Genomic DNA, 22,374 nt, shown 5'->3' with positions numbered 1-22,374 from the left:
GATATATTACTGCCTTTTAAAAAAATTAATTTTTAGTATTCAATATAAAGTAGGGCAAAAGGTAAAGTTAGCATAGCTATACTGTGTACTACTAGTAATGTAAGGAACCTCCTTAGGCATATGCATCATTGCTGGGCACCTGGCTGTAACTGGTATTCTGAGTTTCACGTGCTCGGAAATCTTGAATTACACCTACAAATCATGAGATAAACTTTTGATTTCTAAAAAGTGTTTTATAATTTCCAGTATTTTGGAGGTAAGCTAAGAGAGTGACTCAGATGTACCTAACAGACTCAAACCAGAAGGCAACACTGCTACCTGGCCCTGCACCATCAACAGCCCTTGAGCTGTTGACCCATCGCTTGATTCCACAGACTGACTCTTGAACAAAAATACCAACGTGTTGCATGGCTTAAAGAGCAGACAGCACAGCAGCCTCTTGAAAAATCAGGTGCATCTTGCCTATTGCTGCAGCAACCTTTTCTCTTTGGATTTTGTAGTTGGTGCTCCCTCGCTAAGGATGGCTGACATAGCTTGCGCTATTTTGTATATTTTACGTATGTTTGTAAGTGTTACCTTTAGGGGGCTGAATGCTCCTTGCCTTTGCGTGCTCATGCAAGGGAATGAGTTTGATTTCCTGGGTGATCCCTCCTGGTACCCATGAGAAGGGAAGGAGGGAGGCAGGCGGAGCGTGCCATATGAGAGGGATGGAGGGATGGCGCCCGCTTGGCAGCCCGCTGTCTGCCTGCAGCCCTCGCACACTGAGGCCTTTATTTGGTGCCACATACACGCGCTGGAGGCAGCCCACAGAATGTCCTTGGCACAGCCTGGCTTTGTGCAGTCTCTTGCTTGGGGACAGGCTGTGGTAATTTCATAGCGTGTTACAAGATTCCTTCATGAAACATTCTTTCCAGCCATTAGAGTGATTTTTATTTTGTTGTTAAATTAAAGTTTGCTGGAGCTGACAATTTTTCAGCTGGGTAAAGCTTTCTGCATGCGTGGGAAATAACGAGATATAAGCAATAGGGTTCAGTGCGCAGTCAAAGCTACAACTGGTAATTCCTCTCTAGGTTAAGAAATGAGTAAGCTTCCTGAGCAGAAGGCAGGCAAAAGATATAAATGTCAAAGTGACAGATAAACAACCTTACGAAAGGAAAGAACAAGTTGGATTGGATAACTCAAGCCTGTCTTTATGGAGAAATAACTGAAAACGTCTAGTGTAGCTGTTCAAAACTATAGGATCACTATGCACATATGGAAGAGAATGTATTCTCTAAGTTTTTTAGCACAATCTTAAATTATTTTAAACAGAATTTGAAATATTGTAACGTCTTTTCTGTTACAGTAGGATATTGCTTCATCAGAGGATTAATAAATAAATAAATATATTTTGAACTGTCTCAAAAATGCATAATATTCTTTGCTATTAATTTTTTCAACAGAAGTTGTTCCCTTCAAGCACTGTATTTAAGACTGATGTCAAAGGAACATTATGAATGTATTATATTTTAAATTCTTGACTATCACAGATCTAGCATTTTGTCTCGACAGACAATGGACAGTTTTCAGTGATGTTTTTAGGGTTACAGATGGGAAAATGTTAATTATAGTACAACTGTTGTCTGCATATACAATATCTTTGTCTCTCAAGTACTGACAGCCACTTGGGTTTGGCAAGTCTATCACAATTGGGTTCAATTTTTTAAACTCATGTCCAGTGTGGGGTTTTTTTCCTCCTTTCTTTATACCTTGAATGACCCATTGTGATACCCATTTTTTGGTCTCCTATTTTGGGATCTTTCGTGACATCCTGTCCTGTGGGGGATCCCCAGGAGGAATCTGAGGTACAAAGAGAGGTGGTGCTCTGTATGCAAGTATCTGTCTGTTGAGGATGTCCAGATAAAGTATTAGTTGAGACCTCCAGAGATGAGGTCTCCTTTTGGGGAGAAACAGGGGATGAGGCTCCTTTTTTCTTGTGCAAGAGGCTCCTTGCAGTTTGCAAATGTGTTGACAAAGGTCTGATCTTTAGATAGGAGGGGCCGTGATCTCTTCTTAGTAACTATGCCATGGGGCCAATGTAGTTCAAAGAAAACAATTTTTTGTAAAAAATCTTTAGCTTCCTGATTATGAAACTTCTTTTTGCAAAGTATTCTACAGCCTCAAACCCAATTAGTGTCAGTGTTACTTGCAGCATTCAGCACATCCGAAATTCAGTTAGCATTTGGAAACACAGAATCTGTTACAGGTTTTAAGGGCATCATTCTGTATTTCAGACTTCAAAATAAGCTTATTCAAAGAAAAAAGACTTCCTAGTCTAATATAAATTGAAATCTTACACATTCTTCCTCATATCATAGAAAACACTTTGCAGCTGTAAGCAGTTCTTGCAGGACAGAAAGTTGTGATTCAGCATGTTAGTGCTTACAAACCAAAAATTTAAATGAATGCAGATTGATTACTGGATAATTAGTATTGATAGAAGCTGAAGTTAAGTCCAAAACATTGACGTTGTTTCTGACTGGCTAACTTTTATTGGAAAAAGTTTCACATCAAGTGAAATTTCAATCTTATGGAGCCAAAAAAAAAGTTTGAAATGTCCAACTATCCTGGAGAACAGAAATTCCCCTGTGCTCACCAGCCTTTCCCCAACCTGTGAAAACTAAGTCAAGAAGAAGTTTCGGAAAGATTTTACAGTGTATTAATATAAGAAAATTTCAACACTTGCAAAAGCAGCAGCATTCCCCTGGTTTTCTTGGTAACTGTGTGCCCTGCTAGACCAATCATACTCAGAAATCCATTTCATTTCTGGCATGTGGCATGTCTTTGTCCCAAAGCTTCTCATGTCCCATACAAATGTAATTCTCCTTTAATTTTATAACTGTGGCTCTAACGCAAATCATTTCCCATTGTAGAACTGCTGGAAGGTTTTGACATTTTAATGCCATGGGGGTTGCTGCTGCTCTGAAGCATTTCCATACGCCAAACACTTCTAGGTGGCACTGAGAGGTTCTAGACGCTCTCTGCTGCCATCTTCGTGAGTGGAAAGGCTCAGTGTCTAGCAGTTCTTCACCTCCAATTTTCCGTGAAGCTGTTCACTAAAATACGTATCTGTTCCAAAGAAATGTCTTGGTGCCAAGTTTGAGAACAGATGACATTTCAGCATGTTTGTTCTCAACTGATGAAATATATAAGTATGCAATTTTCTGTTTCTCGCTGGTTTGGCTTTTGTAGCTAAATGAGAGCCAGGTGCACAGCTCAAGCCTTGCTTGAACTTTGATGATTTGCTGATCTCTTTACTATAAGTGTGCACAAGTAAGATGGTATAAACAGCTTGCCTTTTTCTTAAAACCTCAAAGGTCATTACAGTTTTAATATGCTCAGGTGGTGCTTCAAAGAACTCTTTGTTATTTTACACAGCTAATTCTAAGTAGATCTACATGATATTTCCAGTACCAGAACCTCAATTAAGCCTTTTATTCTTGTAAAACCTTAGTTCTATTAAAGCTCGAATGTACCACATTGCTAAACCTTAATGTTTTAGAATATTTTTAGCCTTAGAATGTGTCTAAAAATAAATCAGCATCAGCTTTTTCAGTATCATTTAATATGCATAACGAACCCATTAACCTGAAAAAAGCAGAGTTATGTTTTGAAGGAGATTCGATTTCCAAAGGAACAAAACAAAGTTTAAGCTTTGACAACAAGCTGGGGAACAAAAGAAACCCAAGTCATTGAGGAAAAGTACCTAATCATCATGTCAGCTTGACATACTCGATTGTAGGATGGAACTTTCTTTTTGGTAATCTGTTTTGAAAGCCATGAAATAGTCGATAGCAAATGTTAATCTCTCAAGATGTGTGAACCCTCTAAAAAGAACCAACCACTGCGGACCCGGTTTGCATGGTGTTGACCTGAATGAGGGGATAATGTGCTTAAGCAGCTTATTCATTCTTCAGTGCCCTTTGGAAAGGGAGCGGTCCCACAATGGTTTGCCACTCAGGGCTGCGACGTGACCACTGTTCTTTTCACTTGCTGAATGTTTCATTCTTTTGTCTCCGCCCCGGGTTTCTTCATACGTTGTTCCAAACAGGACTATAAAGGAACTTTTTGGGAGTATTTCTTGTCGAACTGTAACGTTTGTGAAGCAGAATGCACTGAGCTGTAAAGGAATTTTGAACTCTGGGTATATAGCTGGCCTAGCTTTTCATCAGAGATGTGTCGCTGAATTAATTGTCTCTGCTTGCGAGACTTCCCAGGCTGGAAGTTTAAACATACCCTAGAAACATCGTATTAATTGTTTTAAATATTCCACATTAAATTTCAGCATCACAGATATGTGAATAAATTCATATAGTGCTCTTATAAATGGAGCTGTTTCAAAGTTCTGAGTTTGAACATTGGCTACAGATTTAAATGCTCGCAGACATTGAAGATGCAAAAGTGGCAAAAGGAGTAGAAGAGCCTGTGTTTCAAGGCAGACCCGTGGCTTGTTTAGCACTTGGTTAAACAGCATAACTGTGAACGCCTGTTTCTCTGGAACTTTCACAGAATTGCTGCCCAATATAAGCTGGCTTCTTGAAGGAATCAGTATGATTCAATCTGGCTGCAAAGCATGTTGGAAACATGTCTTCAGAATTTAAAAAATAAAGGGATCAAAGATATATATAGAGTTATCTCTATCTTTTTCGCTTTGGGCATTGTTTTACAAAATGAGAACACAGACTGATTTTTTAATAAAAATCTTGCAGAAGTCTGTTAAAAAAGCAAATCAATTTCGGAAGAAGAGTTATGGGAGTTGGAAGGGGGCTACGTTACTTACACTGAATTGGACCGTGGAGTGTGCGGTATGGTTGCACAGGACACAGAATAGCAGAAGCCTGGTGGTGTGGAAAGCTGCGGTCGTGGGATTTTAGAAACGGGTTTGCTGTTTCTGAGTCCCACCACGATGCTCCTGATAGAGGCTCCTGCTGCTAGCGGTTCTGCTTTCCAACCTCGCGTGCTCAGTCTGGTGGGAAGCACGAGGCAACTCCCATGGGGTTTCCAAACTTGTCTTACCTTTTGGAAGGTACCTGATACCAAGCTCTTGCCAGTTTTTCCTGCAGTATCTGGAATAGATACATAATTACGATTTTGATGTTGCTGCTAGAATACCTAGAATAATGTAAATACACAGGTAAAATTATTTCAGCCAAAGAATATGCTACTTAAACATGAATACTACATAGAATTGGTGAAGGGAACAAATAAAATGCATACAATGTAATGACTTCACTTTTATTTACAAACTAATTTTAATTTTGAGCTTTATGTGTTCTCTGATTCAAACAGTTGAACTACCAACTTCTGAAAGTCTATAAGTAATGTATTGGAAATACCTTGTTTTGAAATGGTGACAAATTTAGCAACAATTTTAGAAAAATCAGCTTTTAATCCTGCTGAATTTTTGTATTGATTTTTTAAACATTCTAATCTGATCTCTTTAATTTTATTTATTATTTATTACTTTTTTATGGGAGAGGAAAGTGAGGGAGAGACAAACAGCTCTATCTGTAGGTCTGCATCAGGATACTCCCAGGGGAGGCAGAATACCACCAAAGGTTTTAAGTTTCTTACTGATTCAAATCAATCTCTAAATGGGGCTGGTGACCCAAAGTATTTTTCAGTTCTACGATACAGAAAAGCTGTGAAGGGAATTTAGGCACTTTTCTAAAATACAGAAATGAGATTACTAATTCCCAACCCGAAGCAGGCTGAGCGAGCTTTCCAGCCTTGTTACTGCGTGTTGTACATTGAAGGTTCTCTCCTGGAAGAAGAAGTGGTCTGTATTTTTCTTCATGATGCTTTCCTAAGTGAAGCTGGTGTATGAGTTTCTGCAGCCATGTTGGTTTTGCAAATTGCTTTTGGATGAAAAATGTGTAGTCAAGCTTCTGACCGATTCTGCAAGCTGTTTGGGCATGTGTGGGAGGATTGCACGCTAGATTCAATGGAGAAATTAGCTTATTCATTTTCAGAGGCCTGTGAAAAATAATAGCAAAGAGTGTCTTTATATGAGACTTCCTGGGAGAGCCAGTGAAAGTGTTGAGAGTGGGGAATCGCTGTAGCTGGAGTGAATTGTCAAAAGTGATTGCAAAACACTTTGAACACATTTAGTAATTTGTAAGCACATTTTCTGAATATCGACTCATCAACACAGTTGAGATGATGGACTCTGGGAGAGATTTGTGAAATATGGTGATAAAAATAAAGAAAATGGCTTTTTTAAAATGTCAGAGCGCTGTCAAGATGTAAAGGAAAAAGAGAAAAGTACTGACTAAAGCTTTAAAAGACACTTTTGAAATCTGACTTCCCAGAATAAACTTTTACTTTTTCACTTGGAAACAATACACTTCCTTTGAGACTAGGGTATCCCTTTTCCTTGATACAAAAGGGAGTTTCTTTAATCTCTTTGTTGCGTTTCTTCAGTCTTTATATAGAGGTGGATAAATGGATATGTACTTCATATGCTTGGGTTAATCTTCAAACACTGTATTGTTGTCCCCTTCTTATTAACTTAGAGTGTACTAGTGTAACTTGCCCATGTAATAGTTCAAACATTTTTTTTTATAACAGGCATTGCTGAAAGATCCTTTGTATATTGGACTGAGACACAAGAGAATCAGAGGGCAAGCCTACGATGATCTTCTTGATGAATTCATGGAAGCTGTGACTTCAAGGTATGTGATATATCTGTGCTATTCATTGGTGAATTCCACTGTGAACTTCATCTTGGGAGAAATAAAGGTCAGTAGCTTATGAAAGGAAGACAGTGTTGTTAGGTTTCTGATAACTTTTGGGTTGAGCGTATTATTCTATACGTTCATAACTGCTTGAACTACTTATCTTTAATATTGTAGGTTTATGAATTCACTGCATGAGTGGTAAAACTCATCTTGAGATGAGTGAACTAGTTTTTCAAACTTCTTTTTTGAGATTTGGATTGTTAAGTCTTTGCCTAATAATTTTCTATGCCTAGAGCTACATCTACGTGATTTTGTCTGTTATTTCATACGTGAGATGTCAGCAGCCTGAAAGAAGCTATCGTACTTGGTTTTAAATGTCATGGTATGGACCTATACCAAGTCAGCTCTTTCTCTTGCTTCTTTTTTCCTATATAGGAAGTAGTTAAATTTATTATTAGACCACGATGCATGAAATAGTTCTTCTCACATGTCAAATAACACATTTGCTCATATTTTCCTTGTTTGTTAAAATATTTGGAGTTCTAGCCCTGCATTCAATGTGTATACCTAAAATAGCCCAAGTGCCAGGTCCCTTAGCAGAATGCGTTTTCTGCATCTGCACCCCGAAGCTGGGGCTGAGCTGTGGGACCTGGAAATACTTCCCAGCTCCTCAGTCTTCGCTTATGTCCCATCTACGTTTTGACTCCCCGTTGGGACCTTACCTGCACAACGTCTGTTCTTCCTGCCTTGGCTCCTGTGCAAAAGAAACTTGGGCAAGCAGGTAGGATTAATTTCCGTGCCTGAAGCACATTTTCCTTCATGTATTACTGTACTCTTCCCCATCACTCCCAGCTGGCTGACACTCCCTTGTTCATAATCTTGCTATGGAAGTTGCTGGTTTGGCTCTACCCTGTAGTGTGTTTGCACCTCTTCCAAGTATTCCCTTTCAGATAAAATTGATGTATTTTCACCTTCCTAATAGAAGGTTCAGAGCATTAGAAATTGCTCTGTGGACCATGTTTTGAGAATCTCTAACTTAATGCATTCCCTAACTTACCCTTTCTATAAATGAACCACAGTTCTTCATACTGAAGGAGTTCAACAGAATCAAGCAGATTATCTCAATAATGTTTGAAGGTCTGGTTGGCATACTCTTTTTACTTAAACATCTTTAAAACTCTGTAATTTTGAGCAATTTTGAGTAATCTGTGTTTGCTTGACCTTCTGAAAGATCACTGTGTTCTCAGCTAAATCTGTCATAGACTACAATGGTGTCATTTATTTTGTGTTTAAAGTGGAGCACTTACAAATGTAATTCGAACTTTGTGTGGTTTACTTGTGAATTATTTTGGCTGCAGTGTGACATCTATATTGATTGTGATACTCATTTGCTAAGGTTAAGGGAAAAGTGATGTAGTTAAGTTAAAATCAAGTCCATTCTCTCAATAATTTCATATGTTCCTAAATTCAAATTTGTATTTAGCATGCCGCTGGCAGACTCAGCACTGGCAGCTGATTCTGGTGTGGTGGCTCTGACTGTTAAAGATGCAGGTCACAATTTGCTTTATTGTGTATTACTTTCCCTTGCCCAGCCATTGTGATGATCTAGGTAATTGTATGCTTTAGTTAAATGCTAGTTATCATCTCCTTGTGAAAGTTTCTCTTACGATTTTCCTCTTTTCATTTTTTTTAACCTTCTGCTGGCTGTTTCACTGGGGGCAGTATTTGCTTTGCTAATCTTAGATGCATATTTGCTCTGTTACATTTTAGGTTAGTCATATTTATTGTTAGTTATTGCTATGGTGCTCCAGAAGAGGCTTTCTTATTTAGCATTGGCTAATTAATTCTGAGAATGGAAGAAGATCTGGGGAAATCTGTTGGCATGTTTTCAGTACCATGAAGTCTTCATGTCCAAAACATGCATAACCATGAACACCACAAAGCACAAGGCTATCATGTATTTTTAATACGCCAAATCTAAAGACAGGCTTTTAAGGTGGTGAAAAATATTTTCAAGAGAAAAGACAGCAAGTTGGAAAACTACATTAAATGCCTGTTTTAGATATTTTCACCTTTGTAATTCTCCAGAGAAGCCAAATGCTAATGAAGTGAGAGCCAGGTTTTAGCAGCACTGCCTGGGAACAAGCAGGAGTAGGCAGCTGTACAGGGCACTGCACTTTGTACAGGCTCTTCATTGGCTGCCAGGGCAATTTCCTAGACGCGCACATCATCTTGATTGATTGTTAAATTTTGAAAATGTAGATTTTTATAAGCTGATGCAGCATCATTTATAGGGTTTCATGTTGAAACGTCACCTTTATACAGTAAATGTCTTGATGCGTAATAAAGAAAATGCTTTATAAAAAAGGTGTGTCATATGAAGGTATAGTTTCATCAACTACAATACTTTGTCTTCTCAGCCTCCACTGTTACTTACCCCCCAAAAGTTCTTTTTATAAAACAAAATTATTTATGAAAGAGTCAGGATTTAAAAAGAAACCCACAACTTAAACCATCCATTACTAAAAGATTCTGGTACAGTATCCAGTGTGCTATCATGGCAGAATGGAACTAGTACAATGTGATTTTTCCCAGATGTGGGAAGGCAGAAGCATATGGAAAGTATCTGGATTTCTGTTGACATAAATCCAGTGAACAGCTTTTATTTACACATGTATACATTTATCTGTTTATTTGTTTATTACTAGTGCCAGCAGCTGTCCTCTCTGAGGGCAGGTGCTATGATTTCTCTGGATATTACCAGGTGTTTCTTGCTTTCATGCTGATGCAATACTTTAGGGGAACAGGAGTATTCTAGATGGAAGGAATGTTTTATAACATGAGAAAAAATGGACAGTGATCTTCATCACTGAAGAATGTAAATCTAACTGGAATTCAGAAATGTTTGGTAAGTTTCTGCCCTATGGAGAAATGGCTCATAAAACATTTCATACAGAGAATTAAATTTTTCCAAATGACAAGTTGTTCTTAAATATCTATGTTTACAGAGGAAACTCTGAGGGGAGGGATTGCTAAACAAGACTTTGGTAGCTGGGGTTGATCCACCAAGGCTTCCTGTGTAACCAGAGGAAATAATTCTGTCTTTTTATTCTGGTTCCTATTTCTTCCCTACTTGCCTGCGATGATGCAAAGAGAAATATATCAATGGCCAAGAGATATTCATGTACAACCGTGAAGGGATTATGGGAACACTTGAGGGGAAAATATGTAGAACGGAGATGGAACGAGAAATGAAGGGAGAGGAAAAAAACACCTTTTTAATAGCAGGGTCTTGACTTTCCTTGTCTGATGCAAAATGTAGATTTAAACGGTCTGGAAAATTTTTACTTAATTTGAAGGAGACTTCCTTTTCACAAATCTGATAAAGATAATTCCATCTTGAACCCTGCTAAAAAAGGCCAGACTAGGGAGGAACAGCATCCCACTAGCTTGCTTTCTGCTGCAGACCATGCCCAATAGAAGGCCCTGTGCACTAGAGGAGAACACTGGTCTCTGGAACCCTCTGGTCTGTGAACAGATAGGAAACTTTTAGAAAATGGAAAGAATTTGGTGTAATTCCCATGGGTTATTTCCTTGCCCACCTACTGCAACCCAAAAGAGTTGGGCAGTGTTATTATTCTGCGATAAGCCAAACCCCGTGGATTTGTGATGTGTAAAAGCAACCCTAGATCACTGAAATTATCTCGCTGTGCATGTGTGGTGAGTTTTCAGTTTCATTTCAAGATGCAAGTAATAGTGGTGGACCCCTGAAAAGTAATATCATGTGTCACTTATGTTCTCTTCTGTAATCATATTTTAATTAAATCCTTCCCCACTCTTTTTATATGCTGTGCTTTTCTCAAGTTTGCGAGCTATAAACCAAGCTGCTGACAATTGTAATTCAGTATGTTCTGTCCTAAATTACCATGATGTAGTCATTATTCCTCATTTGCCTGATTACATTATTCACAGATGGTAGCAGGATTTCATTTCACATCATGTGTTACTTTAAAACAGTGTTTTATGTTGAGTATGGTTTATCTAGCTTTCAGAACAACTGTAAGAGTTATATATCCACAAAATAAAAATATACAAATATTTTAATAGATGTTTTCATTTAGTAGATTACACTAGAATATAATTCAATTAGTGAATAACTTCATTCATTCAAACAGCTCTTTTGACAAGAGAATATACTGGCAAGAAGTCAACATAAGAGGTGCTTATAGCTGTGCATCATTAAGGAAGTGGTTGGACCGCACAATGGTTCTGACAGTATGTTCAAGCACAGATTGTGAGTACAAGAACATTGGTGCCCATGTCCTCTTCTGCACTGTAGTGGTGCAAGACCAAGACTTGTATCATGCCTGTACATTCCCATATTGTTCAAGTTAAAGTGGCTGTCAGAAAGTACGCAGGAAGAAATACTGCTGCAACAACTCCCTCCTATGGCAGACTTGGTGAAAATCTTTCTGTTTAGAGACTTTGTCCTTCAGTGGGACTTAGGCCCTTTGAGGGAATTTTCCAAGTCTATGACTACCTGTTCCTTCCACCATTCCATGAACATCAGCTTCCTAGTGAAAGATCACTATGGACAGCAGGATAGGAGAAAGGCGGGTCCTTAGGCAGAAGCCCATACCCTGCCTTGACTACAGTTACAATTGCTCTTTGAACCTACCCTCAGTTCCTTCCTGTAGTTACATCTCAGGTTCATTTCCAGTCATTGATGGGCTTGTGTTCTTCCTAAAACTGCCTGACCCCAGAGCTCAGACTCCTTTACCCACCTAGACTCCCAGGTGGACTTTGTTTTTATACTGACAGGGTAAAACTATTCAGGAGGATCCTTAGGTTGTTTGCCTATTAAAAAGGGCCCTCAAAGCCACTGTGGTTTTAAAACAGGGATTATTGCTTTGGATAGTGGAGGGTGTTGTGGAAGAGGAAAACTCAGTTTAATAAGCAGGGTTTATTTTTTATCCTAGTTCAAGCAGCTGTGATGGTTTGCCTGAGGAAAATCTTCAGATGTTGTGATTAACCATGATGACTTGTGACTCTTACCACTTGAAACATTTAAATTCTCAACAGATGATGCCACCTCTAGGAAGTTTGTTATGGGACCCTGAATCCTTCTCCAGGCCATGGTGCTTAGTGGGGTACCCTGCTTGGAATCATCCTTGCCTGTCTATGTAGGGGAAATAGAGAAGTAACTTAGCCGTAGTGTGTTTTTTGAGATAGGATGCTTGTGTGTACCTTTGCTGCTCCTTTGGTTGCCAAATCCAGGGGACTCTGAGATGGAGGAAAGAAGGCTGAGTAGAAGGCATCTACTTCTGTATGTTCCATTAGGTAAGGGGAAGCAGGTTAATTAATTCATCCCCAGTATGAAAATCATTATAAACAATACATCATAGAAAGAAGAATGTAGGCAAACGGTCTTTCTTTTTGTTATTTGGTGCTTTGTACCCCTCCCTTTTCCTGCTGATTGATTTGGTGGTACGGTTCTTAAGATTCAACGGCTGGGCAGTGGTTGCTTGATACTCCTGGGCAAAACCAGCCCGCTCTGACCTCCTGCAGCATGAGATCTGAATTCTGTGTCCTTCTTTTAAAAACTCAGTTTAAACCTGTCCTCTGTTTTGCCATAATCTATATTTCCAGAGCTTTGCGTCCTGCTTTCTCTAACTCCAAAATCAACCATGAAATTTTGTGCTGCTGCTTCTCTCTGGACTTAGAACTGCAGAAACGTGTGACTCATGACACTAGTTTATTTACCTTCACATTTTTCCTTACAATTCATTTGTGCTTTCTTTAACTGGAACCGGAAAACAGATGGCAGATGTTGCTTGATTAAGTTGCCCCAGCTAACTGAGGAAAAAATATACATCTTACTTCTAGTAGGGTGCTTTCTACCCATTTGTTGTGGTTTTACCCCAGCCGGTAGCTGAGCACCACACAGCCGCTCACTCACTCCCTGGCATCGGGGTGGGGGAGAGAATTGGAAAAGTTAAAGTGAGAAAACTCGTCGGTTGAGATAAAGACAGTTTAATAGGTAAAGCAAAAGCTGCGCGCACAAGCAAAGCAAAACAAGGAATTCATTCACCACTTCCCATGGGCAGGCAGGTGTTCAGCCATCCCCAGGAAAGCAGGGCTCCATCACACGTAACGGTTACTTGGGAAAACAAATGCCATCACTCTGAATGCTGCCACACCGCCCCCCCCCCCCCCCCCTTTCCCCAAGCTCCTTGTAAACTGAGCATGACGTCATATGGTATGGAATATCCCTTTGGTCAGTTGGGGTCAACTGTCCCGGCTGTGTCCCCTCCCAACTTCTTGTGCACCCCCAGCCATCCCGCTGGCAGGGCAGTGTGAGAAGCAGAAAAGGCCTTGGATCTGTGTAAGCGCTGCTCAACAATAGGTCCATATAACAAAAACATCTCTATATTATCAACGCTGTTTCCAGCACAAATCCAAAACATATCCCCATACTAGCTACTATGAAGAAAATTAACCCTCTCAGCTGCGGAGAGGACACCATCCTTCTCAATAGCTTTTGTTTCTGTTGCATCTCTGGCCTGTCACTTTTATAGCTCAACACAATGGAGATCAGCTTGATTAAGATTTTTTGTTGGCCTCTATTGTATAAATAGCCAATAACAACAAGTCTCTTCTAAAAATAGGACCATCTCTCTTGTCACAGGAGAAGCACTCGTCATTTCCCAAACATGAATATTCTGTGCAGCAGCCCTGAGTCCTCTTTCATCCATGTCTTTGGCAAGGGAAGGGCCTGTGCTTTGTCATCTGAAACCACACTCAGCTCTCACAGTGATATTAACTGTTCTGATTCATCATTTCCTTTCTTTTGCATACTCTTGAAAAATGCTGACAGCTTGCCAGAGCAGTAATGAATAAATATAAATATTCCATCCTCTTGAGTTTAGGTGAGTCAACACAGCAGCAGCAGTGGACACTGCTGGGAATGTTTTGGATACAGAAGTGGAATGTGCTGTCCTGCTTTGAGGCAGAAAAGGCCTCAGTAGCCATTTCAGTTTCTTAAGGTTCACCCTATGGCAAAATGGGAATGAAGGCCTAGTCAAACTAGGTTTTTCATTTCATGTGTGATCTGAATCTTCTATAATGCAATTATAAGATCTTTCTGAATCTCTTGTAATGCTATTCGCTGCTGCCAAATCATCTGGTTAGTTGCTCAGATGATAGAAGTCTGTACTGTGCTGCCTAATGCCCAAGCTTCAAGCCTTTGGCAGTGGAAGCTCAGGGAGATTTGCAGTTGCAAGTATTAGAGGAGGTTTTTTTACCTTTAAATAAACCGAAAGTAAAATAAAACTGTGCTAATGAATACTATTACAGTTGTAAAATCTAGCATGGAAAAGATAGAAAATCTAAATTTTAGACCAGTCTTATTTGCATATGGACTATACGTTCGTTCATTTTATTAGGCTTTGCCTAGAACTTTGCTTGACTCAGTTTCCAGAATAGGCAGAGCAGAAAGAGTAGACTGGAGTTACACTGGCAGCTGTGCCTCTGGCATATGATCTTTTGGGGATTTTGTGTCTGTTCACTTTTGACACCTTTGAATTCTTCTGTATATTCATTTTGTGATTCATTTGAAAACTTGTTATATCTAGGAAAAAGAAAAATCAGTGCTGCACGCCAAGTGAAATTATATCTGATTGTTGGAAATGTTACAACTATATGTTGTACAAACTTTTCAGACACAGTAAGTGGCATAAGGAAAAGTGAATCTGTCAGTGAAGCAAAATCATAGCAGGATAGATAGACCCTAATCACATCAAGTTTATTTGTAGAGTCCTATTATTGTTTGTAATGTGAGACCTTAGAGAAATTCTTAGCAAAGATCAGCAGAAGAGCCTTGAAGAAATAAAACCTCATTCATCCCTTAAAGAAAACAAAAAGTAATGAGATCCTCAAACACAGTACCGAGGGGGAAGGTTATTGTTTTGTTTTTGTGGGACAAGATAGAGTGAGGGAATATTTTTAGTATTCTTAATATGCCTCTTGTACCAAAACTGATTTTGAAGCTCAGAATTGGATGTATCCATGTTCTAATAATGCTCAGCTATGTCCCAGACTTTCTGCAGTCATTCAAAACCCACCAAGTGAAGAACACACTGTTCTCAGGCTTTTCTTCTCCAAACTATTTTAAGACGGGATTTTTCAAATGGAAAAGGCCTGGGTAATCTCAGTTACTTTCCTTCCTCTTTTATAGCTCCATCAAATGGTGGACAGGATTCTCAACAGAAGTTAGCTGGTGTAACTGTATTGTAAATGGAGTGAATGTTGATTTATTTGAAAAATTTGTGTGAGTGTAATATTTTAACAAGGTTTATATTGTTGTTACAGAAGTATAGTATTTTTCCAGGCTGTCAGAAGCAGCAGTTTCTTAATTTATTTTTTTTCCTTTGGAAACTCTAGTAAAGTAAAGTAAAATACCAATTTTTTTTTCTGCAGTTCACATCAGATATCTGTCCCTCTTATCCCACATCTGTCTCTCTCCTGTAACAGGTCAAGAATTATTTCTATCTAGATTTCAACTCTCAGGAAAACTTTCATTCACTGTCAGTCTGGCTAGTGGGATTGGGTACCTCAGTGCTTCATCTCTCCCTGGTCCTTTACCCCTGTCAGACAGTGACACTACTGTGCTTTGCTCAGAGTATCCCACCTGAACTGGACCTGCTCCCACCTGATTCCCGATCTGTGGCAGCGGATCAGGCCATGCCCGTGGGTGCCTCTGCTACAGCTCGCAGGCTGGGGATGCAGGACGCCAACAGCAGCGGGACTTTGGTAGCCTGAGATTTGCTGGTAAAGTAAAACTCAGCTGCAGGAGGGCAGAAGGCAGCAGGTACGACTGAGGCCAGAGTCAGCAGTGGACTAACCTAGGTGTCCTACCCTGCCCAAACCAATCCTGCCCTGCATGAGACGGCCTGGACACACCGAGAGCCATGGTCATCTCTCACCTAGGAAAGACTTAGATCTCTCATTTCCCTGCACCCTCTGAGGCATATGTGCCAGTTACAAGAAGTTCTTAACATATGGCTTGTTGGCCACCCTGGGTAGATGACATAGTGTCATGGTTTAACCTGACCCGGTAACTGAGCACCGTGCAGCTGCTCACTCACCCCTTCTCCCCAGTGGGACAGGGAGTAGAATGGAAAAAAAACAAACCCTCATGGGATGAGATAAAGACAGTTTAATAGGATAACAAAGGAAGATGATGATAATGATAATAAATATTGTTATTATAATATTAATAATATCAATAATAAAGCCAAGTGATGCACAAATGTAATTGCTCACCGCATGCAGAGGAAAAAAACCAACCTGATGCCCATTCTGTTTCTGAGCAGCAATCCCACCTCCTGGCTAGCCTCCCCAGTTCTATACTGAGCATGACATCATATGGTATGGGATATCCCTTTCGTCAGTTGGGGTCAGCTGTCCCAGCTGTGTCCCCTCCCACCTCCTTGTGCACCCCCAGCCTCCTCACTGGTGGGGTGGTGTGAGAAGCAGAAAAATCCTTGGCTCTGTGTCAGTGCTGCTCAGCAACAGCTAAAACATCCCTGTGCTATCAACACTGTTTCCAGCACAAATCCAAAACACAGCCCCATTCTAGCTACTGTGAAGAAGATTACCTCTATCCCAGCCAAAACCAGCACACATAGATCAAACAGTTGGTAGTCTGAATTGAGTACCACTTTTAGAGTTAAATCTGCTTGTTTCTGTCACAGAGTAAGTACCACAGGAGTAAGAAGGAAACTTGGGTATTGCCATCCTGCCCAGACTCCCGAGTGCAGATATTTTCCTCCATTGTGCTTCATGATAGAAAAATGTTTCAGGCAGTGCAATTTGTGTAATGCAAAACATTGTCAGGGTCCAGGTCAGTTCTCCTTTTAAAGGAAACAGCATTTATCAGATAAATTGCAAACTATAGAACACAAAATATTTAAGAGGATATAGGGCATATAGTGGAGTCATTGCTGCAGACCCAGGGACTGGTGGGGCCACTGTGTTTTAGTTAAGCACAACTGATCCACCGCTCAGGAAGGTGCAGGACTTGACCAGATCCAGAACATCTAAGAGCTTCTCTGTGATTTTGGTGGGACCTAAAAAACACCACCGCCCAAGTGTCAGTTGTTGTCTGGAGCAATGCACTTGTGCTATGTATCATAAGAGTAATTCCCTTGGTTTATGTCTGCTATGGATTATAAACATTGTTGGTGCCCAATTGCCTACAAATAATAAGCCATTAGTAAATATCACTGACATAACCTATTCATCATCTGGATGTTACTAACTTGTTTTGCCAATGGCTGATTTAGCAATAAACCAGAATTTTTATTTTCAGTTATTAACACATCACTCTCTAAAATCATTTGATTGGAATGAGCTAAAAATGTAATATTCATACACCTGACAGAGAATTTGGAGCAAATGTATGAGTGTGGTAGAGGGAAGGTATTAGAGGTGACTGGCAGATTAAGTACTTTAAGGAATTGCATCTTTAGAGTCTCTGTTCATTTGGCCCTGATTCTGAACAGAAATGCTGGAAAACTGTAAATCAGCAGGCATAATTTTGAAATAATTTTTATATAACCTGGGCTATTACCTTTTTTCTTTTTTTTTTTTGTTTTGTTTAGAACTTAAACAGAGAATAGAAATATACATTGTTCTTAGTTATTTTAAAATGATCCCTTATCACTTGTACCTGGAAAAGTAACCAGCCAGCACAGGCTCTGCCAGAAAGACTGTCTTGCTTAGTTTGTTCCCAACAGAGAGTCTGTGATACCGTCTCAGTTCCTTTGCTGATTCACTGAGTAAACCTGCATCTGTGCTGATGAAACAAATATAATCATGACCTGCTGTTGACATTAATGGCGGACAGCATCAGTGACCCTAAAAGATTCAAATGATACAAAAGGGGAAAAACAAGTATTGTAACACTGTAAATGTTTTGATATCTATGTTATCCACTATTTTTTAAACCTTTTGACATGGGTTAGGGAGTTGGAACTGGAGACAAGGACCTCTGTTGCTAACATCTTGCGTCCCAGCTATACTGATTTGGGTCAGGGGACAATGTCTTTGGGTGTCAAGGACATGTCCCTGAGGAACTTCATCCCATGGTAGTGTCTGCTGCAGGAGGCAACACTGGGGGGGAACTTATTCTGTCCCCAGGACATGGGCAGCCCCAACTCAGCACAGGCCTTTCCCTCACCCGTTTCTGTCCTGAGGGTCATGAAAACTGATGATAGTGTTCACATGTCATGTTTTTCATATGGTATGCTGTTAGATTTCAGAAGCTACTGTGGTGTTTGTGTATCACTTGTCTCTGATTACATATCCTAATGTATAGTGCATATGTGTTTATATTAAATATTTATTTCAGACTAAGCTGCATTTGTTACCTTACCCGTCATGGCTCAGTGTTTGGTATGCCAGATACTTGCCAATTGCTGTGTAACTGTATTTTTATACTGTTTTTCACTGTAGTTTGTTATCAAAATCTAGCATGAGAGAATAGATACATTGCCATGGATCTTCAGTGGATATGCTAGAACTGAAGTAAATTATTTTAGATCTTTTCATACTTTATCAAAAGTTTTTTCTTGTAAGCATTGTCATCATTGTATTAAAAATCGATAGTGACATTAGACAAACAACTGTACTCCCAGATTAGACAAATCACAGTATTCCCAGAATTTATTTATCCATGCTCCTTGAGATTGCTGTGAGACAGAGCACTCGCTAGGATCAAGGGCTCCCAAACAAGTTTTTGTACGGTCTTCCCAGGAAATTGCGATGGAAACTTCAGCGGCTTCCCTGTCCATCCTAGAATCTGCAGGAGTAATCCATATGTCCTTACATAGCAATATAGCTTACTGTGGTGTGGGCATATGGCACTTCTGAAAATCAGGTTACTTCTCTTTTGGTGCTCAACTGTGGATTTAAATGCTGACTTGTAAAATGGAAGTATTTAACCTTATCCTTATGATATTATGGCCATATTAGTCTTTCAGCTGTGCAAACCTTGTGATATGAACTGTCTGCCAGTGATTTGGGACTAGGATCAGAAAGCGTGTCAGAACTGAATTCTGGAGTTGTATGCATTATCAGTATCAGTAAGTGTGATCCGTTTGAAAATAATATAGAGGACCTTATGTCGAGAGTATCCTACTTAGAGACTTTTTCCATGTCTTTTCAGTATCATAAACATATCCAGTGTCTATTGCTGCATTCGCCATCAGTCTGGCTTCTTTATAGTCCTTTAAGCTGTTGCAGAGTAAAATTTTTCCCCTTTTATATGAGGGAATTACAGCGTTAGGGGAAAAAATTGGATTTAGATGTCCTCTTGGGCACAATCCAGTTGCCTAAACATAGAGGTCCAGTGTCATACCCTATCTGACCTCCAGCTGCTGGTCCAGGTACCTTAATTGTCCCACACGTCCTCAGTCATATTGGCCAGCTCTGTGTGGTGCTGTGGATACCCTGGAGTGTCTCGGATGGCAATAGGTTCCTGTGTTTGAGCATCTATGTCAAGCCCCAATGTCTATCTGTATCTCCAGGTGCTTGAAGACTTTCAAACACTGGCTCTGAGTGACCTTCCTAGTGTTGCACAGGAAGACTGTAGCAAATAGAGGAGAACCCTAAATATCCTTTGGGGTAGCCTTCCACCTCAGCTATCCCTCAGCAACTTCCTATATGGATATAGTTTTGGTAAAATTAGAGATTGCTCACAGATTTTGAACTTGACTTGTTTTGAATGCTTAGAGCTGCCTCTCTCCTTCTAATCCTGCAGTCTCTCTATACCAGTTTCATCCCAATAAGGCATACTGAGAGCTTGCTTAATTGAAGGGAGCTAAAGACTGCTGCTTTTAATTGCAAGATAATGCAATTGATTTATTTTACTGATTCATTGTCTATTTAACCTAGAGGTAAGGAGACAGTAGTTGGTATCTGCAGAATTTTTGATACTTCTTGGAAATTCCAGATACACGTCTTATTTCTGCATTAGCAATCACCAATGTTTATACACCACTGTAAAAAATATTAGCCTGGAAATGGCTGAAAAATGCAATACGACACTTCAGACCCACTGCCATATGTAAGTGCAGTTAACTGACACTTCATTGACGCCCACGGTGGTGCCAGTGCTAACAGCACTTGAATAAATCATGTAATCTATTTAGCTAATGTGTTTGTTTAATTACAAAATTACAGAAGTTCTTTACGATTTTATAAGTGAGTTTATTTGAATAACTGGATTTCTGGAATTCCAAAGGATGCCGATTGTGTCCCCAGCAGCAGATAATAGTTATCTGGTAGGTCATCTTTATATAACTGGGCACGTATATGAGAGAAAAAAGGAACACATTTTGAAAAATAGACTGGGGTTTCAGTGATTCAAAGATCTTTTTCTCCTAATCCCTTATTCTTTTATATCTTGCTAATAATTAGGGGGAAGAATTCCTACTGCCCTCCCTGCATTGGCTCTTGCAGAAGGAAATTCTTTACTATTTTATCTCCAGCACAGCGTTACTTTGATATTTCTCCTTCTAAAAATGGGATTTACCTTAGTACAAAACCAGATAGTTATCTGTTTCAAACATTAAACTTTGGAAACAGCAAGAGAAGTATCACTTAATTGGCTAACTTTATTTCAGAATTTGGTGGATTTTACCATCAAAGTTAATCATTCATCTACTTGCTGGTCTGTAGCAAGCCTAAATGGCTACTGGAAAGAGATTGCTGGCAGGGTTTGCTGAAAATGAACTATGCAGGTTTTAATAAAAATGGAGTTAAATACTGCTAGAAAAGGGTAAGCCTTCTTTCTAGAATCATAAAATCATAGAAGATATTATTTCTGCAAATATTTAGTTAAATGATACTATAAAATTAATTTTAACTGCTTTGTGATTAATTCCTACTGCTAAATATAAATTCCTTCTTTTATTTTTTTTGTTTCCCCTTTTTGAAAGACCTTAATAGAACAGATATTTGGAATTATTGCTCTTGCTCAGCGTAGAGCTCTGATCTAGAAAACACGCACAGGAGTTATTTTTCCTTTTACAAAACATATGAGTAGGAGCAAGCTTATTTGTGTCTGTCATATAAACTGAAATATTGTAATAATAGTTATTAATATCAGAAGAGTCTGCAAATCTGAAAGTATATTGAGAAAAATGCAGCAAAAAATAGTACTCTAAATAAGCCGTTAAGTGCCACATATAATTAAACTTACATATTGTATTAATTTTAGGTTCTGTACAAGCTTTGAAAGTGTTTACCCAGCTTATCTTTTTCCTAGATGTCATCTGGGTTTGTGGCTCCACACTTAAGGATGGAAAACACTTGTGGCACAAGTCTCTGAAATACTACAACTCTCACAGTAATCTCGTATCTTGCAGGCTTTAATGAACTATGAGAATCTTCAAATTTAGCACTAATATTTAAGTTCACTTTCTTACATATACTTTGGTCCTGCACCGTTAAAATTAATGGATTTTTTCTTTTTTTTAACCTTCTTTCAGTAGATGCACAATAGAAAGCCTGCCTTGTTAGAGGTTTTGCATTTGTCAGCCCTGGAGTCATCTGAAAACCTATGGAGTCCATTTCTGTGGCTGGGCATAATGGTCCAGACATTTAGAGATCTTTTAACGGTATCGAGTTTTTATTAAAAAGGCTTTGATTAATCTTTTCTTCTGAAAAATTGATGATGATCTGAGCATGTGTTTAACTTCTGGAATACTACATTTCTTCAGCTGTGGGACTGCAGTGATTCTACTGAATTTATACTGGAAAAAAAGCTTGTTAAATCATTGATCCTTCACATTTATACCAGCTGATTTAAGAATGTCATAACAGTTACAAAGAAGTGCTCTATTAAATTTGTTAATGATTCTAAATTTGTATTAAAAAAGTGATTTTCCAGCTTAAGCCAGACTACACAGCGTTAGGATTTGTTTTCTTTTCTTTGCCAGAAAAGTATAGAGGTTGTAAATTATATATGGAAAATATTTTTAAAGAGCAGTATTTTCAGGATAAGGGAACTGAGTGCAGCTGGTTTGGTATATTTTCCAAATCAGATTTCAAAATGGGAACCAGCTGCTCATCTGTTGCTTTTAGCTAAAATGCCAGCATATGCTGGTTGTTGCACGATGGCCATTTTAGAAATAGTATACATGAGGAGCACTGGATACGATCTTGATGTCAGATTCAATTGCAAAGTATCCTCACTTGGTAGCAGCACCACCTGCAAATGCTGCAGGCTCCTATCCTAAAGATATTTGAATGATTTTTTTTGCCAAAAATCCAAAAAAAATAATAATGAGGGAATCGTGGTGTATAGCATCCGCTGTGCATTTTCAATGAGCTTTCTATCCGAATTAATCAAGTTACTCGCAGCTGTGCTGTTTGATTGCATTAGCAGAGGCCACCATCTGAGCAGGCGGCTCCTGCGCGTTGGTCTCTGGACATAAGAACTGGCACCACTTTGCTTTTGTCCCTGATGCCTTCTCCTTTCAGCTCCATAGGCAGGGATGCTTTGATGCTGCTCTTTGGCACAGGAAGGAAAACTGAGATGGAAGCAGGCTACGTGGCTTTGTTGTTGTTATTGTTAATTCGCTCGGAG

General features: G+C 39.3%; 1 protein-coding gene across 1 annotated transcript in view; it reads left to right on the top strand.

Annotated features, from left to right (window-relative positions):
• The window catches only part of ME1 (malic enzyme 1), a 197,675-nt gene that overhangs the window by 108,857 nt on the left and 66,444 nt on the right, over nt 1-22,374 (top strand). The window contains exon 6 of the mRNA XM_054821910.1: nt 6,610-6,713. Coding sequence (XP_054677885.1) covers nt 6,610-6,713 — 104 coding nt within the window. The remainder of the gene's footprint in view (nt 1-6,609; nt 6,714-22,374) is intronic.

This window comes from Grus americana, chromosome 3 (genome assembly GCF_028858705.1).
Source record: "Grus americana isolate bGruAme1 chromosome 3, bGruAme1.mat, whole genome shotgun sequence".
In the NCBI taxonomy this organism is placed as follows: domain Eukaryota; kingdom Metazoa; phylum Chordata; class Aves; order Gruiformes; family Gruidae; genus Grus; species Grus americana.
The sequence above is the reverse complement of the archived record's forward strand: the minus strand, read 5'-3'. Positions and strand labels throughout refer to the sequence as shown.